This window comes from Megalobrama amblycephala, linkage group LG14, assembly GCF_018812025.1.
Source record: "Megalobrama amblycephala isolate DHTTF-2021 linkage group LG14, ASM1881202v1, whole genome shotgun sequence".
NCBI lineage: Eukaryota > Metazoa > Chordata > Actinopteri > Cypriniformes > Xenocyprididae > Megalobrama > Megalobrama amblycephala.
Window position 1 is genome coordinate 12,441,537 of NC_063057.1, and position 24,328 is coordinate 12,465,864.

A 24,328-nucleotide genomic window follows, 5' to 3' on the forward strand; every position below is an offset into this window, starting at 1 on the left:
TTAATAACATAACATTATTTTTGCGTGTTATTGTATTATTATATTATTGTCTATTTTGAAAGGGACAGTGTTAGTAAGCTTTAGTCTTTATTTTTTTATTTATTTTTTAAAATTAAAATAAATTATTTATTTATATTTTTTAATTATATTGTGTCTTATATTCTGAAAGGGATAACAGTCAAATATAAACTACTGGTTATTTTATTAATAAAAAAAAATTATGTGCATTTTATTATACTATTTTAGTAATTATTCAGAAAGGAACAGTGTTCAAATATAAACTTAATGGTTATTTTATTTTATTAATAATTTTTATTTTATTTTATTATTTATTTTGTGTCCTGAAAGGGACATCTGTCAAATAAAAACATTAGTGGTCATTACAAAATATATTTGACTACTGATTGTTCAATCAGAATCAGTTATTTCAGAGATCCATGCAATCATTTCTATTATTGGCTGTTGGCTATCAAACTAAAAAACATGAAATTAGAATCAAGAATGTCACTTTGGATGCTCAGCGAGCAGGGATATCAAATTCTTCTCTCGGCTGACATCTTCTTTTGACTTTCCTACCGTTCAGCCTGCAGCCCACGGGGCGAGAGTGTCCGGTGTGATTCACGAGCCTCAGGGAGTTGCTCTGAGTAGATTTCTCAATCAGCTGAGTTACTGGCTTAAGGAGAAATCTGTTCCCTCCAGTGTGGCTAATAATAGCCAGCACACAAGCCTTTCCTGACCCTCTCCTCTCTCATCCATCAGATGTATCGGACCTCACTGAGTGAAATACGGCCCCGTAGTTCCCCATCTCTCCCGCTTTCTTTTTTTATTACCACCAGCTTGTTGTGTTTTCTTTTGAAGAATACGTTTCTCATTAGCTTTCTCGCAGCCGACTCTCCCTCTGTGTCTGCTTCTTTGCTTTAGTTTGTTCTTTCCGTGCTCACTCATTGTATGTTACACAAGATTAGTTTCTCTCCAGAGTGCCGGCTTAATGTCTGGTGGGTCAGGGTCGTCGTGGTGGCCCCCTCGTCGCCGGGCCTCGTTGCCCCGGTGGGTCTCCATGGTGATGATGTTGTGTGATCGGCGTGGCTTGTAAGGGAAACCGAGTTATGTGGCCGTTCAGAGATAAGAGCTGATTTCTGCCGTCATTGTTCATTGCGTGTTTTATAAACCCAAGGGTTATCCAGATTACAGAACAAATAAAGATCAGCGTGGTAATGAGCGCTTTGTGTGGAAAATATTGCCAATACATGCTGACCTTATCAGAAAGGGCTGAATGCTGTTTTATTGACTGTTTTTCGGAGAACTGTGGCCTTTATATAAACAGGCGGATCAATAAAATGGAAGGCACATAAGTCATCAGCGGGTAAAATGAATTGAGAGAGCTTTCATACACAGTTCACCTGAATAAGCGGTTAAAATGGAAGACATCTGACTTTAAAAAGTGCTAAAAATTATTTTAATGCTGTGGCTAAAAATGTATAAATAGCCATTATGAAATCTCTATACTATTTTGTCTAAATATAAATAAAAAATATAATAAAATAGAAATTAAAAAACAGTTAACATATAATTATTTTGTGTTTTATTATATATATATATATATATATATTTTTTTTTTTTTTTTTCATTTATATATTTTTGTAATGTAATATACTTAATTTTTAATATACAGTATATGTATTTAAAAAAACACACACACACACACACACACACACACACACACACACATACATGAAAAATCAGTATTTATAAAAAAAAAAAAAAAAAAAAAAAGCAACACCACTTCTTTTATTGCATATAGATGATTCCAATAGACTTTCAAGAACTATACAACCATGTGTGGAACCCTACAGCCGTTCCATCTCTCTCTTGGCATGTGGCCTTTGCTCAAACCACATCATTAACATAAAAATCAAATAACATTGTCTTATTGCACTGTGTGGCCTCTCCAGGGTGCATCATGCCAACAGTTCTAGTTCACTTCCTCCATCTCTCTTTTGTTTCTCTGTCTTTGTTTCTCATAATGCCAATGCAATGCTTATATACATTGCTGTCAAAAATAACACATTAACACATGCAATTAATTTTTTCGGTTTAATGCGTTAAAAATATTTAACGCAATTAACGCAGCATCTGTTTTTTCCTGCCATCTTTTGGTTACCGTTTTATTATATGGTGACGCTATTATTCATTCAAGTGCTATTAAACCATACAAGTGCGATAAGATGCAAAAAAACAAAACCAAAAAAACACACAAATCTGTACTGGCGCACTGTCTGTGAAGCGACTCTCTGTAAATAAACAACCGAAACACAAGCACAGAATGCTGCTTGCAGACAGCGCGCTATCAAAAGAGTTTTCTTTTGCACTTAAACGGACAAAAACATGCTAAATTATTTTAAAATGCCTGTAATTGGTGAGTATCCTCATAAGCAGAGTAAATGAATGTAAAGAGGATGTGTGTCAGTTCCACGTCATGTGCATCAGATCTTAAAGTGACAGCAGCCTAATAAACCTGCTGCTGTCTGTGTCATTAATGTCAATCAACAAAAGACAAAGAGAATATCACTAACTGCACTGAATCACTATTGCTTTAATAAGGATTAATCTATATTCAATTTGCTCTGCAAATGAATGTAGTGAATACGGTGCAGTGTTTATTAACTGCACAGATAAAGAAATTCAACTTCTGTACCTGCTAGACCTACCTGAAAAAGGTTACATGGGTCAAAAACAATGAAAACAACTTTTTTTAATTAATGGATACAATTGAGACAAAAAAATCTATCTATCTATCTATCTATGCACGTGTATATTAGTATTATATAAATGATATTTTTAATTTTAATATAAAATATAAAATCAAATACATAGTCCTACACAAGATCAAGTGGATTATGAACTTGAAAAGCTAAAAAGAAAAGCAGGCCTTTTGTTTCTTTTCTAGTCCTGTTGGGAGTCTGGTGGGAATTATGTCCGTGTATTGTCCGCTAGTGTGGATAACTGTGTCCTTAGAGCTGAAGTGGAAATGACAAAGTTCAGTGGCGACTCGTCTCTGTGCTGAAAGCCCAGCTGGTGTGTGCTAAATCTGCTGTGTGAAAAGGCCTCTCCATGCCCTTTTGTGCAGCTCTCCAGCACTCAGTCTATTCGGCCATTTGTGTGTGTGTGTGTGTGTGTGTGTGTGTGTGAGGGACCCCAGTCTGACGGATGTTAACACTCAGACTGGGTAAATTAAAACTGAGAGCTGGGGAAAGTAATCAGAGATTTTCTCTCTCTTCATATTTACTCTAGACTGTATCTACATGTCCTCACTCCTATGAAACTTTAAAAGCCAAAGTATGGCAAAATGGATCTTTCATTATTGGATAACATAGCTTACTTTTAAGTTACTGAGATATAATTGTTCAGGGTAGCAAAAATATACAATACAAAGAGGCACAGGTGTGTACTGTCTTGTATTTGTCATTTTAGTTTACATCTTTTAATCTTTTCAGAGCCAATGATTTTTAAAAAATACATTCAGTTTAAAAATACTCTTTTCTACTTTTAAATTCTAATTATATGAGCTTTATTTAATTGCCTATGCTTGCGCACACACACACACACACACACACACACACACACACACACACACACACACACACACACACACACACACACACACACAAGGACACACTTATGACTGCATATCAAGTTGATTTCTACAATAATGCACTAGAGTCGCTATGTTGCTTGGCAACCACTATCAGCCTACAGTTAGTCTAATGAACTATATTTCATGGTGGCAGAATTGTAATTGTTTATTATAATTATTTTTTTTAAATCTTATTGCTGTTGCTTTTCATCATGACTAAGATTTCCCCTTTTTGATGATAAGATGTTACTGTATCTGTAGGCATTGTTGAATTTTTTTCTCAGATAAATTTTTTTTGTTCTTAATTTAAAAAATAAAAAGTCCTGCCATATGGTTTTGCTCTTTGAATATATGTTGCTTGAAAATATGTCACATTACGGAAGCAGTATGGGTTGCAAATGAGAATCATGTTGACTTCATGTAAACCGATGTTCTGAACCTTTAAAATGACCATTATATGAGTCATTATGTCAACATTGAAGACTCTTTCATGTACTCAGAGGGCTGTAAAGTCATCTCTAGCTATATTAGGATGAATGTCTTGGTTGCCATTGGGCACTGCCTTTGTAATATGACTTTTATTGTAGACAATAAAGTCTAAATGTGTTTATCTTATCCCAGTATTAAGATTGGTTTTCTGTTAGTTCAGAAAAGCTGATCTGAAATCAGTGCTGAATCTTTCTCCGAGGCTCCTCAGTCAATGATTGAGGCTTTTGTCAGTTAAGTGTTGAAGCTCTGCACAGCTTTTGTATTTGACAGTCATTTCACACTCTTAGGGGTTAATTGGGATCTTCAGCACATCTGCGATTCTGTTCTTTTTAAAGGAAACGTTCAAGCAAACACTTGACAGAACAAACAGACCTGCTAAATGAGCCTGACGTGCATTGAGACCTCTTTAAATGTACAAATATCACTTTACCTGTACTATATATCTTTTTTGTCTGTATCTTTCTTTCTCTGCCTCTCTTTTTTTCCCCACTCCATCCCTCAGTCCCTACGGATGCTTTTGGTTTGCTCCAGGAAATGCGTTAACCCCCTTTGTACGGTGACAAAGGGGTGTGTTAATCTCACCGAGTTAGGAGGCAGGCACATGGGGGTGGATGCCAGGCAGAGTCGAGCGATCGCATGTGTGTGTGTGTGAGAGAGAGAGAGAGGCAGATGCCTGTCAGAGCACTCACCGGCCACACACATGCTATACGAGGTTCAGAGAATGGTTAGAGAGATACACACTTGATACACACACCGTGACCAGGAAAGGACTGCTGTTGACTCAGTATCAAGGTAATAGTGCTCTGGCTGTTAAAAATAATGTTTTTTTTTTTTTTTTTTTTTTTTTTTTTTTTGCTTGACCCTTTGTTTAGTTTGTTGTTTGGTTTATTCTCAGTGAGTTTTTTTTTAATGGTATTTATTAGGGTAACTTTTGAGTTTCTCACACCCTGTGGGTGAAAGTTACACCTTCAGGGTGAACTATTTCCTTTCACCTCTTTGACTCAGGTTGTGTGACTACAGTCATTAGAACAAACAGCATTTTGTCCATTGCACGGTACACACCTGGTATCACATTTCCTGTGAAAACCAGTCAGATTTGTCTGTGTGTGTGCTGATTTGTTTATTCTGGAGTCCTAGTGTGTGCTGATGTCAGTATGTGACAAAATGGATGGATATCTAAAATGGATGGATAAAGAAATGGATGGATGGATGGATGGATGAAACAAAAATAGAATGGATGGGTGGGTGGATGGATAGATGAAAAAAGAAATGGATGTGTAAATGGATATATGGGTGGATAGATGGATGATAAATGGTGGATGGATGGAACAAGAAATGGATAGGTAGATGGATAAATGGATGGATGGATGAAAAAGGAATGATGGATGATAAATGGTTGGATGCCAAAATGAATGGATGGACAAATTAATGCATGGGAAATGGATGAATAGATGGATGGATGAAAAAGCCATGAATGGATGGACAAATGAATGGATTGATGAAAAAAGAATTGGGTGGATGGATGAAACAAAAATCAGATGGATGAGTGGATGGATAGATGGAAAAAATGGATGTGTAAATGGATGAATTGATGAAAAAGAAATGGATATATGGGTAGATAGCTAGATGGATAAATGGATGGATGGATGGATGGATGGATGAAACAAGAAATGGATGGATGGATGAAACAAGAAATGGATGGATGGATGGATGGATGGATGGATGGATGGATGAAACAAGAAATGGATATATGGGTGGATAAGTAGATGGATAAATGGACGGATGGATGGATGAAACAAGAAATGGATGGATGGATGGATGGATGAAACAAGAAATGGATGAATGGATGGATGGATGGATGAAACAAGAAATGGATGAATGGATGGATGGATGAAACAAGAAATGGATGGATGGATGGATGGATGGATGGATGGATGGATGAAACAAGAAATGGATGAATGGATGGATGGATGAAACAAGAAATGGATGGATGGATGGATGGATGGATGAAACAAGAAATGGATATATAGGTGGATAGGTAGATGGATAAATGGATAAATGGATGGATGGATGGATGGATGGATGGATGAAACAAGAAATGGATGGATGGATGGATGAAACAAGAAATGGATGAATGGATGGATGGATGAAACAAGAAATGGATAGATGGATGGATGGATGGATGGATGGATGGATGGATGGATGGATGGATGAAACAAGAAATGGATATATGGGTGGATAAGTAGATGGATAAATGGATGGATGGATGGATGGATGGATGGATGAAACAAGAAATGGATGGATGGATGGATGGATGGATGAAACAAGAAATGGATGGATGGATGGATGGATGGATGAAACAAGAAATGGATATATGGGTGGATAAGTAGATGGATAAATGGATAAATGGATGGATGGATGGATGGATGAAACAAATGGATGAATGGATGGATGGATGGATGGATGGATGGATGAAACAAGAAATGGATATATGGGTGGATAAGTAGATGGATAAATGGATGAATGGATGGATGGATGGATGGATGGATGGATGGATGGATGGATGAAACAAGAAATGGATGAATGGATGGATGGATGAAACAAGAAATGGATGAATGGATGGATGGATGAAACAAGAAATGGATGGATGGATGGATGGATGGATGGATGGGTAGATTGATAAATGGATGGATAAAAAAAGGAATGGATGGATGATAAATTGTTGGATGGATAAATGAATGGTTGGGAAATGGATGAATAGATGGAAGGATGAAACAAGAAATTTATATATGTATGGATAGGTAGATGGATGGATGATAAATGGTTGGATGGATGAATGGATGGATAAATGAATGGATGGGAAATGGGTGAATAGATGGATGGATAAAAAAATAAATAAATGGATGTTTGAAAAAAGAAATAGATGGATGAAAAAGAATTGGATGGGTGGATGGATAGATGGATGGATGGATGGATGGATGGATGGATGGATGGATGAAAAAGGAAATGGATGGATGGATGGATGAAAAAGGAAATGGATGGATGGATGGATGAAAAAGGAAATGGATGGATGATAGATGGATGTAAAAAGAAAAGACAGATGCAGATAATGGTGATACATTTTTAGATCTGTCTCTCAGTCTCTAGATATTGCATTCTCTCAGAACCCCCTTCATCCCTCTCTCTCTCTCTCTTGCCCCATCGTGCCGGCATGCGGCCCGTCTCCATGACAACACCTCAGGTCAGCTCTGAGAGGTGGGAGGTAGTTAGTGTGAATTTTTTTGTTGTTGTTTTATTGCCTGTTTCTCTCTCTCCCTCTTTCTGGTCTCTGTGAGACAGCAGCTGTGTGTGACAGCTTCACTAGAGGCTGAAGGTTTCCTCAGTTTGCTTTAAATTCGAGAAAACAATGCAGTAACGCGACGCGGCTCTCCCTCACAGCGTCTTTGTGGTCCGTCTCCCATCAAAAGATGGAGGGGGGAAGCTGTGTCAGCGGCGGTGTTTCTGTTAATGTGAAATGAATGCGTGCGTCTCGAGGGAGAACGCTAATATATGCACGACCATGAACCAGCACGTGTGATGTAGAGGTGCCTAGGGGGTGCCGTTGAAAGCAGGTCCCTCTGTCACTCTTTCTGCTGATCTACGGCATGGCTTTGTGTTTGCACAGAAGCAATAATGTTTAGAAATCCCAGTGGGGCATGAAATAACACTTTTTTTATTCACTTTTTGGTGCATCTGTGATCTAGAAAGTCTTTTGTCCTTTAGTCATAATGTCCTTCGGTCGTTTGACACATTTCCTTTGTCAGATCAGAGTTCTTCTTGTAACAGTGGGATTGTTTTTTACAGTGTCCACACCATTCTGAGCTGCTGACGTCTGGTTGGAACTAGAGGATCTGCTCTTTCTTACAGTCTGAACGGGTAAGATGTGGCTCACTGCATTTTTTCATTTGTATGCGATTTTCACTGACTTTTTGATGTAGTGATTGTAATTCAGTGGCTGTTTCTTTTCAGACAGAGAGAGGAACAGAGTAGAGACATGAAAAGAAAAAAGATGAAAAAGAATGATTGATAAGTTTGGATTTATGACAGACATCCCTCCTCATTTCACCATGAGAACTAAAAACTGTTACTGAAACTGAAAGAAATTAGCATATTTTGGCCGCGTACACACACTGCTGTGCTGACAGATTGTTACCATGTTGAAAGCTGTGAAATGTGTCTGATCTCCCTTATACTCCGTGATTAGGTTGTTTGTGCAGTTGTGTTCTTTTGCATGTTTTTTATTATACGCTAAAATAGATTTTGTATATAAATTATATAAAGTCATAGTTCACCCAAAAATGAAACAATTATGTTGATTCACAAAATGAAAAAATTTTGAAGAATGTGCTGGACACTGTTTTCCTTCAATAACAAGACTGGGCACTGGCTCTTTAAAAGCTTTAAAAAGACCCAAAATAATTATAAGTATCATAAAAGTGGACTTCTGAGTTCATACTGTATGATAACTTGAACCACTGTAACTTAGGTTAGGTTAGGAACTGAATCATTCGTGAACAAATCATTCAGACGAGTTTTTGAAGTGGATCAGTTGATTGAAAAGATCTGAAAAAAGCTATTTGTTTGTGAATCGGGCATCACTACTTCTTGCCAAGCTAGCATGGATGCCAAGTCAATATAAATTTCAATTTGTTCCTCTCAACACATGCAGTCATATGGATTACTTTTATGATAATTTGATGGTGTTTACTGCTTTTGGGTCATTTTGTGTCAGTCCAAATTTGTTGTAATTGCATGGAAATGTGTGACAGGATTTCTCAATCTGTGTCAGAAAGTAAGTCATATGGATTTGGTTTGTGGCAACATTTTTGTGTGAACTATTTTTAACTTTCATTTTGAGGGATCTGAAACCAAAATAATAAATAAATTAAAATGCAAGGTAGTAGCTAAAAGTGTGAAGTATACAAAAAACACATAGTAAGATCAAATGTACACATTGTAGGGGGAAAAAAAAACACTTGAAAGTGCTGATCAGTTATTGTGCTGAACCTGCAGTTGAAGCTTACGTATGCTGCCTCTGTCATCCAAAGTGTTCGATTCGGCCTCTGAGGGCACAAACCGGGCTGTCAGCAGACACTTCCTACAAAAAAAGCCAATGGATCAGAAAAGCCTTATATAATCTAATCTGGTTTAATTCAGGGAAATTCACCATAGCAAATATGATGAATCTGTAGAATAAATAATGACAAATCTGATTGAGTTCTGTTGAGATTATCCAGAATCCTTCATATTCCTGCCATGACTAATGTGTTAAAAACACACTGCATACTTGACTTCTTGCTGTAGGAATGCAGTTGATAGTGTTTCAAAGGAGTGGCATGGGTTGAATATGTTTTACATGCTTCAGACACTGATACTATGATTAAAACTGTGTTTTAAAGATTTAACTTGAATGTGATTTTTCCCTAATGATGATCCCTGCTGTGCTCAGACATTACTGAAAGCGTCTGGCCCCGTTAGAGCAGATATGCAGACGGTGTTCTCTAGAGCTCAGCTGTGTTTAGTAGAAAAGAGCAGATAGAAACAGACAGTGATCTTGTGCCATGATGATGATGCTGCTGCTGGGCAGTTGTTTTTATGACGTATAATGCTGTCAACATTTGTTTGTTTGTGTGGACTGAGACACATTTTGTGATATATTTGCATGGTGATTTTTCAGTCTGACTTAAAATAATAGTTGAATGTCATTATTTACTCACCCTCATGTCATTCGAAACCTGAATGGAACACAAAAGCAGAATGTTCATGCTTCTCTTTTCCATTAAAGTGAATGGTGACCAGGGCAAGCAAGCCAGATTTTCAGTGAATAACTACCTCAAGCATCATAAAAGCAGTCAACTTGTGCACTATATTCCAAGTATTTTTTATTTATTTATTTATTTATTTGTGAACTATCCCTTTAATATTTGCAACGCAGATTTGAACTCTAGCTTTATAACTACAGCTAAATGTATTGCTTGAGAATTCTGTTCCTGCTCCACAAAAGGATTAGATGACATGACCAGTATTACATCATAAAGCATTTTGAACTCTGTAATGGCAGTGATATCGGCACATACTGTAAAATCTCCTTTTCACCCACATACAGCATGTGGACAGATGACCACAGTTTATCTGAGTGCCGAACAGATGGAACAGAGAGAGCAGTGTGCCAACCCATCCTTTCCTTCTGTATTCTCTAAAATAAACTGTGAAAAGAGATAATAGAAAATGGCATAGAAATAGAATTGTGAATGAATGAATGAATTAATAAATTTTTTTAATAAATGTATTATTTAAAAATAAAGTATGAAAAACAAAAAGAAAAAAAAGAATTGGTAGTAAACTGGTAAGATATTTTTAAATTCGTAATTAAAACAAATGAATTAATAACATCTGGTTCTCTGTCATTTCCTCCAGTATTCTGAAATAGAATAGGATATATATATAGTACAGTCCAAAAGTTTGGAACCACTAAGATTTTTAATGTTTTTAAAAGAAGTTTCGTCTGCTCACCAAGGCTACATTTATTTAATTAAAAATACAGTAAAAAACAGTAATATTGTGAAATATTATTACAATTTAAAATAACTGTGTACTATTTAAATATATTTGACAAAGTAATTTATTCCTGTGATGCAAAGCTGAATTTTCAGCATCGTTACTCCGGTCTTCAGTGTCACATGATCCTTCAGAAATCATTCTAATATGCTGATTTGCTGCTCAATAAACATTTATGATTATTTTCAATGTTGAAAACAGTTGTGTACTTTTTTTTTTTCAGGATTCCTTGATGAATAGAAAGTTCAAAAGAACAGCATTTATCTGAAATACAAAGCTTCTGTAGCATTATACACTACCGTTCAAAAGTTTGGGGTCAGTAAGAATTTTTATTTTTATTTTTTTGAAAAGAAATTAAAGAAATGAATACTTTTATTCAGCAAGGATGCATTAAATCAATCAAAAGTGGCAGTAAAGACATTTATAATGTTACAAAAGATTAGATTTCAGATAAACACTGTTCTTTTGAACTTTCTATTCATCAATTTTTTTTTACACAAATATTTTGTACAATTGTACACATTAAATGTTTCTTGAGCAGCAGATCAGCATATTAGAATGATTTCTGAAGGATCATGTGACACTGAAGACTGGAGTAACGATGCTGAAAATTCAGCTTTGCATCACAGGAATAAATTACTTTGTGAAATATATTCAAATAGAAAACAGTTATTTTAAATTGTAATAATATTTCACAATATTACTGTTTTTACTGTATTTTTAATTAAATGTAGCCTTGGTGAGCAGACGAAACTTCTTTTAAAAACATAAAAAATCTTAGTGGTTCCAAACTTTTGGACTGTACTGTATATATAATAATATCTCCTAGTTATGCATTCTATTGAATAACTTAGCTGGTTATGCACATAGATATTTATTTATTATCTGTACAATTAATAAATGTATTTAAATTAAGGTATGATATATCATATACAAAGACAGAAATTATACCATTTTGTAGGGGTATAACAGTACATGTATTTGTCCCGAACCGTCACTGTACGGATGTCACGGTTTAGTGCATACAGTCAGACAATGAATACACTCAGTCACAGGTGATCCACACTCTGATCCAGAAGGGAGCGTGCGCAGTAATACAACGTTGTTTGCTAACCGCCACAATAAACAATTATTTCACGTAGCATTGCATTTACCTCAGGCAAGTCATTCAGTGTCCGCAGTATGTTGGTTTACTAGAGGAATGAAATAAGAGGGGGGCATTTCACTAATTATATGCACTATATTAGCTTAATATATTAATTATATGTACCTGTCAGTAATGTTTTAATTATTTAATATTTGTTTAAATAATTTGTCATGAAAACAAGTTATGACAGCGACTGTGTAAATGATTGTATTTCAAAAATGAATTGAAGCAGAAAAATAATTGACCCTGCGCCGGGAGTTTGATTTGACAGGCGATCTAAGCAATCATAACGCCGAATCCGCTGTTTTGTCAGGGGAGTTAGTAGACTAACGTCAGTGGACTTGAACTTGAAAAATGGTGTGTACTGATGTCTTTCTGCATTTATAACAACATTCCTTCTGATGTTCATTCATGTTTATTTGATGCTATGGGCCCTATTTTAACGATCTAAACGCAAAGTGTAAAGTGCACGGTGTGTCCAAATCCACTTTTGCTATTTTAACGACGGAAAAACGGTCCGTGCGCTGGGGCGCATTTTTGAAATGGGTTGTCCCTATTCTCTTAATGAGTAATGGGCGTAACGTTCAATAAACCAATCAGAGTGTCATCTCCCATTCCCTTTAAGAGTGAGATGCGCTCGCGCCATGGCGGATTGCTATTTACATGGCGGAATTTGTTACATTATAAAATATAATACGTAACATTATAAAATACACTGACTTATTAAACACACCGATTCAACTGAGGAGTTCAACGAGTGATGTTTTGCTGAAATTACCTGTTAACTGGCCAGTCAATCTTTCAGTCGTCTGCGTTGGATGCAGGCTTTCAAATAGCTCCGCGCGATGAGTCAGTTAATATATATGTGTGTGTATTGGCACGATTGTTCAATTAATTAGCCAATTTCGTTCATCATTATAAGTAGTAATAGGCTGAATTGAAAATAGGTAGCCTAATTCTAATACACGCAATGACTATTCATCATTACATTTTTATATTTATGTAGCCTACACAATAATATTCTTTTACACTGTAATCCTTTTGTTTTTAATATTTGGCATGTTTGTGTGATGCGCATCCCTGTGTGTAATAAGCAAAGTCAACGCGCACTGTGGACGCGCCCAGAGGCGCAGTTTCTACCAACGCGCTCTAACAAAAAAATATTGCGCCATTGACTTTAGACTTTAGACCAGGTTTGAGTTGGTCTATGGCGCAGTCTATTTTCAGCTCCTTAAAATAGCAATGCGCCTGAACACACCTCTTTTTTAGACCAGCACGCCCATGGGCGCACTAACTGGCGCAAATGCATTTACTAATTTAAGGATGTGGCGCTGAACGGGAAAACGCGAACGGCGCCGGACGCAAACTAGCAAACACACTTGCGCTGCGCCTTGCGTCGCATTGCGCCGGGTGTATTATAGGGCCCTATAAATTAACTAGTAGGAAAAGATGATCGGTTCACGAGCCACTTGACCTGAGGCGCTACAGCAATCTATCACGACACAATAAATTTCTTTTAAAAATTACAAAATTTGAGACTTTCATATCAAAAGTAACCTGCTCTGTCTTGTCTGTCAGGTACTTTCAAGTAACAGTACTTCACTAGTTACTTGAAAAAAGTAATTTGATTACGTAACTCAAGTTACTTTTAATGCATTACCCCCAACACTGAGAACCACCATAGCAAAAATAATTCACATTCAAACCATGCTGGAACTCTAGAAATGCTTCTTTCACTGCTTTGACCTCTTGTCATCTTTCTAGAGTCATCATGTCTGGTCATTGAGACACCCCCCCCCAACCCTCACTGTGTTTCTCCAGAATACAAATAAGTCTGGTTTACAGTATTGTGGCATCTCTTAGAAGAGGTCTTTTATGAAATGCGTGACCCACCATCTCAGTGTCTCATCACTGATGAGAAGAGAGTATAGATTTTACACAAGTGGACAGCACTGAGGCAGATTATATAGTCTGATCAACAGATTGCAGGACATTTGAGAGCTCCTTTACAGTCAGTGTTGAATAAAACATAATGTTCCCCCTGTTATAGTCACACATGTGCTCGGGGAAAAGCACTGCAGGAATGAAGTCAGACTTATGACTCGCAGCCTTCAGGAACCATTGAGTCATTTCTGGACATTCCCGGCTGCTTTTTAAATAATTAATGCTTTGTAGTAGTTTCTGAAGGCTTGACAAAAAGTACTCTGTCTCAAGTCTCTGTCTTCAGTATATTTTAGTCTGAGATTCACTTTGATTATATTGAGATTATTTTTTTTCAACCTAGAAGGGTAATTTTGCTCTAGTAAGGTAATTTTAGACTTTGTGTGCTCTACATTCTCCTGAGTTTTGTGATTACAATGCAAGTGACTGGTATTTACCTGAATGAGAAACTTGAAAAACAGGCCCTCACAGGAAGCTTTCATTACTCTAGAGTCTATCTTTCCCCTGTGAAATCATGTGATTTTGATTGAAGCTGCCCTAGGTCTAATAGTATAATTTTTTTTTTCTGAAACGCATCACAAGTATGAGTTAAAAGCAAAGTGAGATCCACTTAGATTTTTAGAGTGTGTTCTTTATATTTGAAGTGAATAGTTCTGCTCAGAGTTGTTCGGGTCACACTGTATTTTCAGCCTAACTGAACTATAAACAGCATAAAGCAACAATGCAGTTCGTGAGTTGCCAGACAGGAGCGTGCTGACAATCAGCAACTTCCCAAAGCTCAGGAGAGAAAGAAAGCTCTCCCATTCTGCTGACACTGCAAGAACAAGTGACCCTTTAGCTGTGGATAACCTCATACGACCACAGTTAAATGAAGTTAGCTCATTTATTTAGATAGTAACGCTATGCTAAACCCTGGCAGGGAACTTCTAAAACAATAGGCGCGGTGGTTTAGCATTGTCTTGCTTCCGAAAGCGTCAGTTGTTGGTTTTCAAACATAACAACGAGGTAATGGCAGACAAACTGCCAACGGAGCAGTTCAATAAGAACAGTTAAATGTTTGTAAGCTTATACTGTGCAACTGACAGCTAAATATGACTTTCAAAAGGCAAATTAGTTTGTTGTGTCATATAGTGTTAACATCTGAAATGAAATGCATGCTGTGAAACCAGCTCAGTTTGTTCAGACGGATAACTGAATCACTTTCCTTGACTTATTGATTCTTCTTCATTTGTGCTCTTGCAAATGTTTTCCAAAAACCGATTGAGTAAACAGGGATTTGATTGGCCCAGAGGCACTTGGTGAATTAAAATGCGAAACAAAACAGCATATTGTCTAGAGAACACATATTAGCTGGTAAACAAACATTAACCCTTTAAAAACGGCAAAAGCTTTTAGCAAAAAGCTGCTGTATCATCTGTTTTTCCACTGTTTTTATCTAATTCCCTCTGTATGGGCTTCAGACTTTGTGTGAAAAGAGACATTTAATCATGTCCCCTCTCGTTTGGCCTGAAGGCATCCTGTGCTAAAGTAAAGAGCGGTTCATTCTTTTCAGTCTCCAATGACAGAGGAGAGCTGTTGAGAGGGCTTCTCTCAGTAGTGTCCTCTCCTTGGATTTACATTAAAAAGATTGATGGGTTTGGCTGCGTTTTGTGTGTCTTATAATAGGCATGTGTGTGTAATAAGTGTGTTGCCGTGGACACGGAGCGATCATTAAATTAGCAGCCCGGTTCGGTCTCTTGACTCAGGTCTTCTTCAGAGTGAAGGAGCTGTTGAGAAGAACTTGTATTATCAGAGGAAATAAGTTTCCCATGTACTCTTTCTGAGAGTGCATTTTCCAGATGGCTGTGAACTATAAAAAAAAAGAAAGCTTACAAATACAGTACTTAATCTTGCCAATTAAAGTACTTTTAAAAGGGTGATTTAAAAAAAAAAAAAAAAAACTTTTTATTAAATTATTTTTAATCATTTATGTATTTCTGAGGTCAACTTGTTATGATAGTCAAGGTTTCTGTTTTGAGTTCTGAAAAGTTTTAAAGGGATACTTCACTGCTAAAAGAGGCTTTCAAAAAAACTTATGCACTAGAAAGGCAGAACCATTTTGGAAATTGGTGCTACCTGACTAGAGAAACAAAGCCCTGCCCTTTTACTCATAATGCACTGGACATGTTGCCTTCTAAGGCCACTCCCATCAGTCTGCTATGGATACACTTGACCAGAGTCAAATACTGCCTTGCTTTAGTAGGAAATACTTCTTAGAAAACATTTAGTCATAATGGTGTCGACGTGTTTTGTTTCCGGGTGCTAGAATTCATAGATTAAACATTTAGCGGGAGTGAGTTACTTTCGGTTTCCATTGAAGGATCCAGCGTGTTGTAGGCAGTGGCTAATGGAGAGAACGCAATGAACGAAAATCTGAAAAACCTCTGTATTTTGCAGTTAACATTTCCAACTGGATGACTACGAACACAGTGTTTTATATGCAAGCTTGTTTCCGCCAAGGAATAAAACAATTTAAAAGAAAAATTGTGACTTTTTATCTCACAATTCTTACTTTTTTTTCCTCAGAATTACAAGATATAAACTTGCAATTGCGAGTAATAATGTCAGAATTGCGAGATATAAACTAGCAATTGCGAGTTTAATAATAATTGCGGGATATAAACTCGAGAAATAAACTCGCAATTATGACTTTTTTCTTGCAGTTGCGAGTTTATATCTTGCAATTCTGACTTTTTTTCTCACAGTTGAGTTTATATTTTGCAATTCAGACTTCTTTTCTCGCAATTGCGAGTTTATATCTCGCAATTCTGACTTTTCTCAGAAATGTGAGATATAAACTCGCAATTGCGAGTTATAAAGTCCATTTCTGAGGGAAAAAAAGACTTGACTTTTTTCTCAGAATTGCGAGTTTATAGCTCACAGTTCTGACTTTATAACACACAATTCTGACTTTATAACTTGCATTTGCAAGTTTATGTCATGCAATTGTTCATTTACGTAGCGTATACTGCCGACATTGTACCAGTACAAAGCGGGTTAAAAATTGGCAAAGTTAGGCTAAGTTGCGACCCAACAAATTACCAAATAGTTTATTGTATATAATTAAACAGGAATTATTAATTTGATATAAACCGAATAGGCTCAAATGACTATTATAAGAAAGCTAACATTATATTACATAGTATTTTCTCTTTTTTTAGTTTTTTTTTTTGTTTTGTTTTGTGTTGTTTTGATGAACCACTGACTTTGTTTACATCAGTGTATCCAGTTTTTACATTTCTAAAGCTAAAGAAATAATTGATATGACAAATTTGAATTTTGTCTTATAAAGTGCTTCTTTAGGCTTTTCAGGGGTCGTAAAATAAAATTATTGTTAAAAATATATATATATATATAAATTTGAGCTGGTTTACAGTATATGTGTGGATTGATCTATAAGATGTGCAGTGTGTCTGCAATGTTGAATAAGTTCACACTTTCACTTTTCATGAAGTCTCACTAATAATATTGGTCTGAGTTTATTTTGTGTCTCATTGTCATGGTAATATCCAGCCCTCCTCAGTACACACACTCTGAAAGACCCGAATGGACATTCTGTCGATGGTTCTCACACTTCTGTGGCCTTGTACAAGTTTCATTAAAGGGATTCATGTAATTACAGTATTCTTAGAACTAGACATTTCAGTAGAAAAAGCAAACATTCTTGACTACGGTATGGTAACGGACCAAAGCTTTGTTTAAAACGTAGTTTAAATAGCGAGAAACAAACTCAAATACGAAAAAGACAGTTTGGCAACAAGGACTTCTGATCTCTCCCTTCTCGTGAAAGATAATAGCCACTTGTCAACACAAACAACAAGTGAACCAAACCTGCAAAAGGCAGCAGTAGGATGTGGTCAAAACAAACTCGTATGAATGAAGTCCTTTTGACTGTACGGTATGGTCTCTGTTCACTTTTTACAGTAGAAATACATTCATATGTAAATGATGTCATTCATTTGCATATATTCTTCTAAATTTATGCAGGGATTATGCTGGGATGAATACTAAAATAGACTGGTTTTGGAAAAGCCTGTGGCAAAATTTCTCTTGCTGAAAGGAATTTGCATAATGACTCATAGATAATAACACAAGTTATGTGAATGTCTCTAAATATAACATATTTGGATATTTATTTGGACGTTTATGGAAAATTGTTGATAAAAAGGTTGACTCTGGCTTTTTAGAGCCTGTGACACATATGTTTATCTTTTTGCCCATCCAGGGTGGTCTTCATCCAATAAAGAGGCCATTAGCCAAGTTGATCCAGAAAAGGGGCCTCCGAAGCCCTGCTGCCCTAGATTGAGATCCATCTTTTAGAACAGATGCCTGTGCCTTTAGTCCTTCATCCAGACAATCTGAGAGTGTCAGATTACCTATGCTGCATCTTTCCTCCATCTCTGTTGGTTCTGTCATGATATGAATGACTCAGCACAGTATCTAAATCAGTTTTTTTTTCTGTTCTAGAGACCAGGATGTTACCCAAAGCATCCCTCTGAGCTATTGTAAAGTCTACTTATGCCAAGGGAGCCAGGGCTACAAGCCACTATTTAAAAGCAGACAAACTTTATTATTTATATTAAAATAAATATTTATATTTAATAATTATTACATAAAAGATAGTATATTAAAAATGTATTATGAATTTTGAGCCTTGCTGCAGTCTATCTCATGACATTTTCCAATCTCTTCCCCCGTTTCCTGTCTTTACTCAATCTCCTTTTTAACAAAAGTGGCTTAAGGCCAAAGAAAAAAAACAAATCTGAGAGCTATTATGAAAATATATGTAAAAATGAAGAGATGTAATTGAATTTTTCATTAGTTTGTCTTGATTCGGTTAATTTGACCAGAATGTTAATAGCCTGAATTCGGGGACAACATCTGTTGGTTAATTCATTCAGTCATAAATCATGAATTATTGCCAGAGAAAAAGTGTTAAACATTTAATGATTAGAAATGATGTTGTTTGTGCTATGCAAATTTTTAATTCAGACAGACTATACATGACTGCAACATCTCTACCATATGACAACACAGACATGAAGCTTTATGAATTGTCTTAATGGCTCTGTTTACACCTGGTGTTAAAATGCGTTTTGGTCGATCAGATCACAAGTAGACGATGCTAAATACAGGTGAAATCTTTAGACCACTTCCACAAGAAGTCAAAAACGACCGGATTGCTTTCATAGTGTAAATGCTAATGTGTTTGAATGACCACAAAAGACCACCTACTTTCTGCCTACTGACCTAACGGTAAACATTATGGAAAGTGCGCTAGCCAGACGGGATTAAACTTTGTCGGCTGAAGACCCAAGAAGCACCTACCAAGCACAATGTTCTCTCACCATTCCTGATTTCTAACATGCACTGACTGCGTTCGGAGTGATCTTGCGGCTATCTTTCATTTCTGCTCTCCGTGTGTTTTTCCGTTGTCTCCAATTGCATTCATATGTAAATTGCATGAGCTTATTTCGTCTATTAGAGAGAAAGATCTGAAAAATTTCATACATTTAACCACCCATAGACCCTCTCCTCGAAGAAATCAGGACAGAAGTGGTTGAAAGTGGACAAAAGAGACAGGTAAATAAAACACCAGGTAAAGGGGAATGTTTGTCCCTCGTCTACTTGTGATCTGATCAACCAAAACACATCTCAATACCAGGTGTAAACAGGGCCTGTGTTATCTTATTCTCTCATTTTTAAAGGCACAGATGACATTGCATACTACTTTTTTTCACTGATTCTTATATTCAAGAATAACTAAAAGTCAAGCTGATTGCATGGCAACAGGAAATGTGATTGACAGTTTCCATTTAAAACATTGTCACTGTCACTCTCTCTCTACTGCAGTTGACCGGTTCAGGTTTTTCCAAAGGGCGCTTGAGCACATACTGTCACCATAGCAGCCATCAGACACGCTGTGTCTGAAATACTGAAAATGTGCTCAATCTACTTGTCTTTGTGTGTTTGAGGGAGTCTTGCCTTTTTCTTCAGCCAGAAAATGTGCTAAAAGGTCCTTGAGTTTCTTTATTCACTTCTGTCATTTTGACTGTATTCAGTATTTTACTTTTAAATACTTTCCTATCCACACATTTTATTGTTTTGTCTTTGTTTTGTCTTTGTTGTTTTGTTTTATGTTTGTTTTTTGTTTTTGTTTTGTTTTGTTTTGTTTTGTTTTGTTTTGTTTTGTTTTGTTTTGTTTTGTTTTGTTTTGTTTTGTTTTGTTTTGTTTTGTTTTGTTTTGTTTTGTTTTGTTTTGTGTTTTGTTTTGTTTTGTTTTTCCTGGTTCATGACCCACCATGTTTGATTATGTCTTTTTAAATAAAATTAGATTTCTCTTATGGCATCTTAAAGAGTTTTTGTAGGCCTTTTAGATCATGAATTAATATAAATAAATAAATTTAATATTTTTATTTTCCTATCCACACATTTTATTGTTTTGTCTTTGTTTTGTTTTGTTTTGTTTTTCCTGGTTCATGACCCACCATGTTTGATTATGTCTTTTTAAATAAAATTAGATTTCTCTTATGGCATCTTAAAGAGTTTTTGTAGGCCTTTTAGATCATGAATTAATATAAATAAATAAATTTAATATTTTTATTTTCCTATCCACACATTTTATTGTTTTGTCTTTGTTTTGTTTTGTTTTGTTTTTCCTGGTTCATGACCCACCATGTTTGATTATGTCTTTTTAAATAAAATTAGATTTCTCTTATGGCATCTTAAAGAGTTTTTGTAGGCCTTTTAGATCATGAATTAATATAAATAAATAAATTTAATATTTTTATTTTCCTATCCACACATTTTATTGTTTTGTCTTTGTTTTGTTTTGTTTTTTGTTTTGTCCTGGTTCATGACCCACCGTGTTTGATTATGCCTTTTTAAATAAAATTTGATTTCTCTTATGGCATCTTAAAGAGTTTTTGTAGGCCTTTTAGATAATGAATTAATATAAATGAATAAATTTAATATTTTTATTTTCCTATCCACACATTTTATTGTTTTGTCTTTGTTTTGTTTTGTTTTTTGTTTTGTCCTGGTTCATGACCCACCGTGTTTGATTATGCCTTTTTAAATAAAATTTGATTTCTCTTATGGCATCTTAAAGAGTTTTTGTAGGCCTTTTAGATAATGAATTAATATAAATGAATAAATTTAATATTTTTATTTTCCTATCCATACATTTTTTTTTTGTAATGTGACCAGACTGTTAAATCAGGGTCTCCTAAAGACTTGCCTTAACCTGAAGAGCATTGCATTTTTAAACCATATCCAAGCAACTGGCCTCTACTGTAGATTTATCACCACCTAAAATGTATCTAGGTAACCAGTCCTGAATCAGAGAAATTGATTTAGATTCAAGATCAGGATGATCAGTGCTTGTGATATCCAAAAGAACCTGTCTCTATCGCGAATGTCTGAAACCTTCACCTTGAGATAAATTTTTTGCTCCTACAGAATCATGCACCTTTTTTCTCTCTCTCTAGCTGTATGACTCCGTCAAGGTTTCTGAGCTCATGAATTATGCAAAGCAGAGCCCATTTTCCTGACACAGCCTGCTACACAGCAGAATCACTCGGATAGCACTCTCTTTACCTACCGGCAGGAACCACCAATGCTAGCACACTTCTCTGACACATTATACTCCTCCTTCCTCACTGAAAACATTGCAGTCACTCATCCATCATAACCATCATGTGTTTTACAGTGATTGTGATTCTTGTGTATACATGTTTATGCCACATTAAAAGGTTTGGAAACTCATGTTATAGCTTATATTAAGAGTCTCAATCAATTTTGTTTTGTTTTGTTTAGATCGTGAATTAATATAAATTAATATTTCTAATAAGTTAATATATTTATTTTCCTATACACATTATTTTATTTTGTTTTATTTTGTCTTCTGAAGGGCATTGCATTTTTAAACCACATTTTGCTTTTAACCATCTGAAAGAATGTGCTTCATAAATTTCTATTCAGTGCATGCAAAAAGCTGAACAATAAAACAAAAGGCTTTCTGGAGCAGGAAAGGAATTTGTCCTTTTTTTTTTTTGGTGTCTTAACCCACCTCTGAAGAACCAGACAGCAGGCTGTGTAATTTTGTGCTTCAGCCATGTGCATTGACATCCATATGCCAGTGCTGAGGGTGCTGCCATCACAGCGTCCTAGTCTCTTCCAGCTGAGTGCCCTCACATGTCTCTGTGTACGTCAGGACGATCGGAGGCCACACGAGCTTTCCGTCTCCAGCACGGATTCCCTAATAAAGATCTTGCCATCTGTTTATGCTTTTACTAGCATAAAAGGTCATTGTTTTTGTATCTGTTTTCTCTTTCAGACTCGCTGGCTAGTCTTGGATGCCCCTGTACTGCATGTTTGAATGGTCACATTGAGTGCGAATCACAAGGCCCAGTTGCTTTGACCTGGAGGGGAAGGATTTTCATGTAACGCACCCTGCCATGGACAGGAAGAGGAGTTGCACGCTCTGTGAAGGAGCTGTGATGCTGCTGCTGCTGGGTCACATGACCACTGGATTAGAAGTGCCTCTAGATCGTGAGTATTGCGCAGTGACCAAAATTAAATCTGATGGGATGTAATAAAATGTAATAATTCCCACTAATATAGATTTAATTTGACAGCGATGCACAAAAAAGCTGCCTAACCTGTTTTAGAATTAGTTCACTAAGTCAAGATGTGTGATTGACATGGAGATCTTGTCTTTAGACAAGATTAGAAATAAAATTAAAGAGGTCATGACATGAGAAATCAAATTTACCTTAATCTTTTGACATATAAGAGGTCTTGTACTATTAAAACATCCTGTAAGTTTCATGGCTTAAAACATCCTCATTATAAACAAATCTTTTATTTAATCAAGCTCCAAAAATGGCTCGTTTGAATATTGTGGGATTTGTGATGTCACGCAGGCAAACACATTTGCATATGACTGCCTCCAGAGCAAGACATTGACGAATAGTTATACATCATCGCACCATAGGCCCCGCCCACCGGCATTCAGTTGCTTAACGGCTGACATTTGCCTACACTGGATGTGAGCGTCGCGTCACGTCAAATGCAAATAGAACCCATTATGATCACTGATGCTGTCTACACTGGACACAGTATACAGATGTGCATTCAGTTTCTGATGTACTCCACACACAGGGCTTGACATTGCGAGAATTTCACTTGCATATACAACTAAAAATAGATGTGTGCGAACTGTAAAATGTATTTAGGAGCATGTGTGCAAATTAAAAATGTCCCTCAGTTTTCTTAAATTCAATAACAAACGTCTTAATTATGATTTTAGGAGGTCTTAAAGGTCCCGTTCTTCGTGATCCCATGTTTCAAACTTTAGTTAGTGTGTAATGTTGTTGTTAGAGTATAAATAAAATCTGTAAAATTTTAAAGCTCAAAGTTCAATGCCAAGCGAGATATTTTATTTAACAGAAGTCGCCTACATCGAACGGCCAGTTTGGACTACATCCCTCTACTTCCTTCTTTAATGACGTCACTAAAACAGTTTTTTGACTAACCTCCGCCCACAGGAATACACAAGAGTTGCGTTTGTAGAGTGTGTTTGTCGCCATGTCGTCGAAACGCTGTTATTTTCATCCCGCAGTCCAATCACCGGGTCTGATTCCGGCTCAAATTGATAGGGTAAAATTAAAGACATGCTTACAATAACACTGAGCGCGTGCATCTCCACGTTATGGTAAGAGGCGTGACCTTTCCGGGCAAGATGCGCTAAACTGCTGTCGAATCACAACACAGGAACCGCTGGCACAATCAGAACTCGTTACGTATTTCTGAAGGAGGGACTTCATAGAACAAGGAAGTCATCAGCCCGTTTTTATGACAGTGGAAACAGCGGTATACAGATAAGTAAATTATGTGAAAAATACTGTGTTTTTTTACACGCGAAACATGAACACATGTTATATTGCACACTATAAACACAATCAAAGCTTCAAAAAACCACGAAAAACGGGACCTTTAAATTTGGCAGTGGGAAAAAAAACAGGAATCGAGAAACAGCCTAATGTTATTATTAATCTTCAAAAGGCTATGATTTCATTTAAAAAATATAAGCGCTGCACATTTTAAAGTCAAAACGAGGTGCTGTTGTGCATTCAACAGGCTCGCGGTTTCAGAGAAGTTCACAATAAATGAATAACAAACATTTATGTGATGCATTTGCTTATGATCTACTGTTGATGAAATTATGACAATGTTTACTTCAAGGTGTTTGTATTGTAATGTCAATGGTTGTAAGAGTGCATACTTTATCTCCATCATCTGTTTGAATATAGCATTTCAAAATAAGAGTCCTGGTGTATTTTGTTTATGATGTAAAGCCCCACAATATGCATAAAGATTTTTTTTTTTTTGATTGCGCTCCTAAATTTTTCAACTTAGGAGCATGCAAAATCGAGTGGGTGTTGATACTGTTTCCTATGCAATGACGTTAGCCAATC

The 24,328-nt window shown here is 36.2% G+C and overlaps 1 protein-coding gene across 15 annotated transcripts in view; it reads left to right on the top strand.

Annotated features, from left to right (window-relative positions):
* nrcama (neuronal cell adhesion molecule a) overlaps positions 1-24,328 on the top strand; it is a 63,677-nt gene that overhangs the window by 15,914 nt on the left and 23,435 nt on the right. For 13 of the 15 annotated variants that reach the window (XM_048155167.1, XM_048155171.1, XM_048155178.1 and 10 more), the window contains exons 2-3: positions 7,967-8,038; positions 22,186-22,400. In XM_048155167.1, coding sequence (XP_048011124.1) covers positions 22,307-22,400 — 94 coding nt within the window. In that variant the 5' untranslated portion in view covers positions 7,967-8,038; positions 22,186-22,306. Of the gene's footprint in view, positions 1-4,625; positions 4,916-7,966; positions 8,039-22,185; positions 22,401-24,328 lie in introns of all 15 variants that reach the window. The other 2 variants (XM_048155168.1, XM_048155170.1) reach the window with 2 other exon arrangements.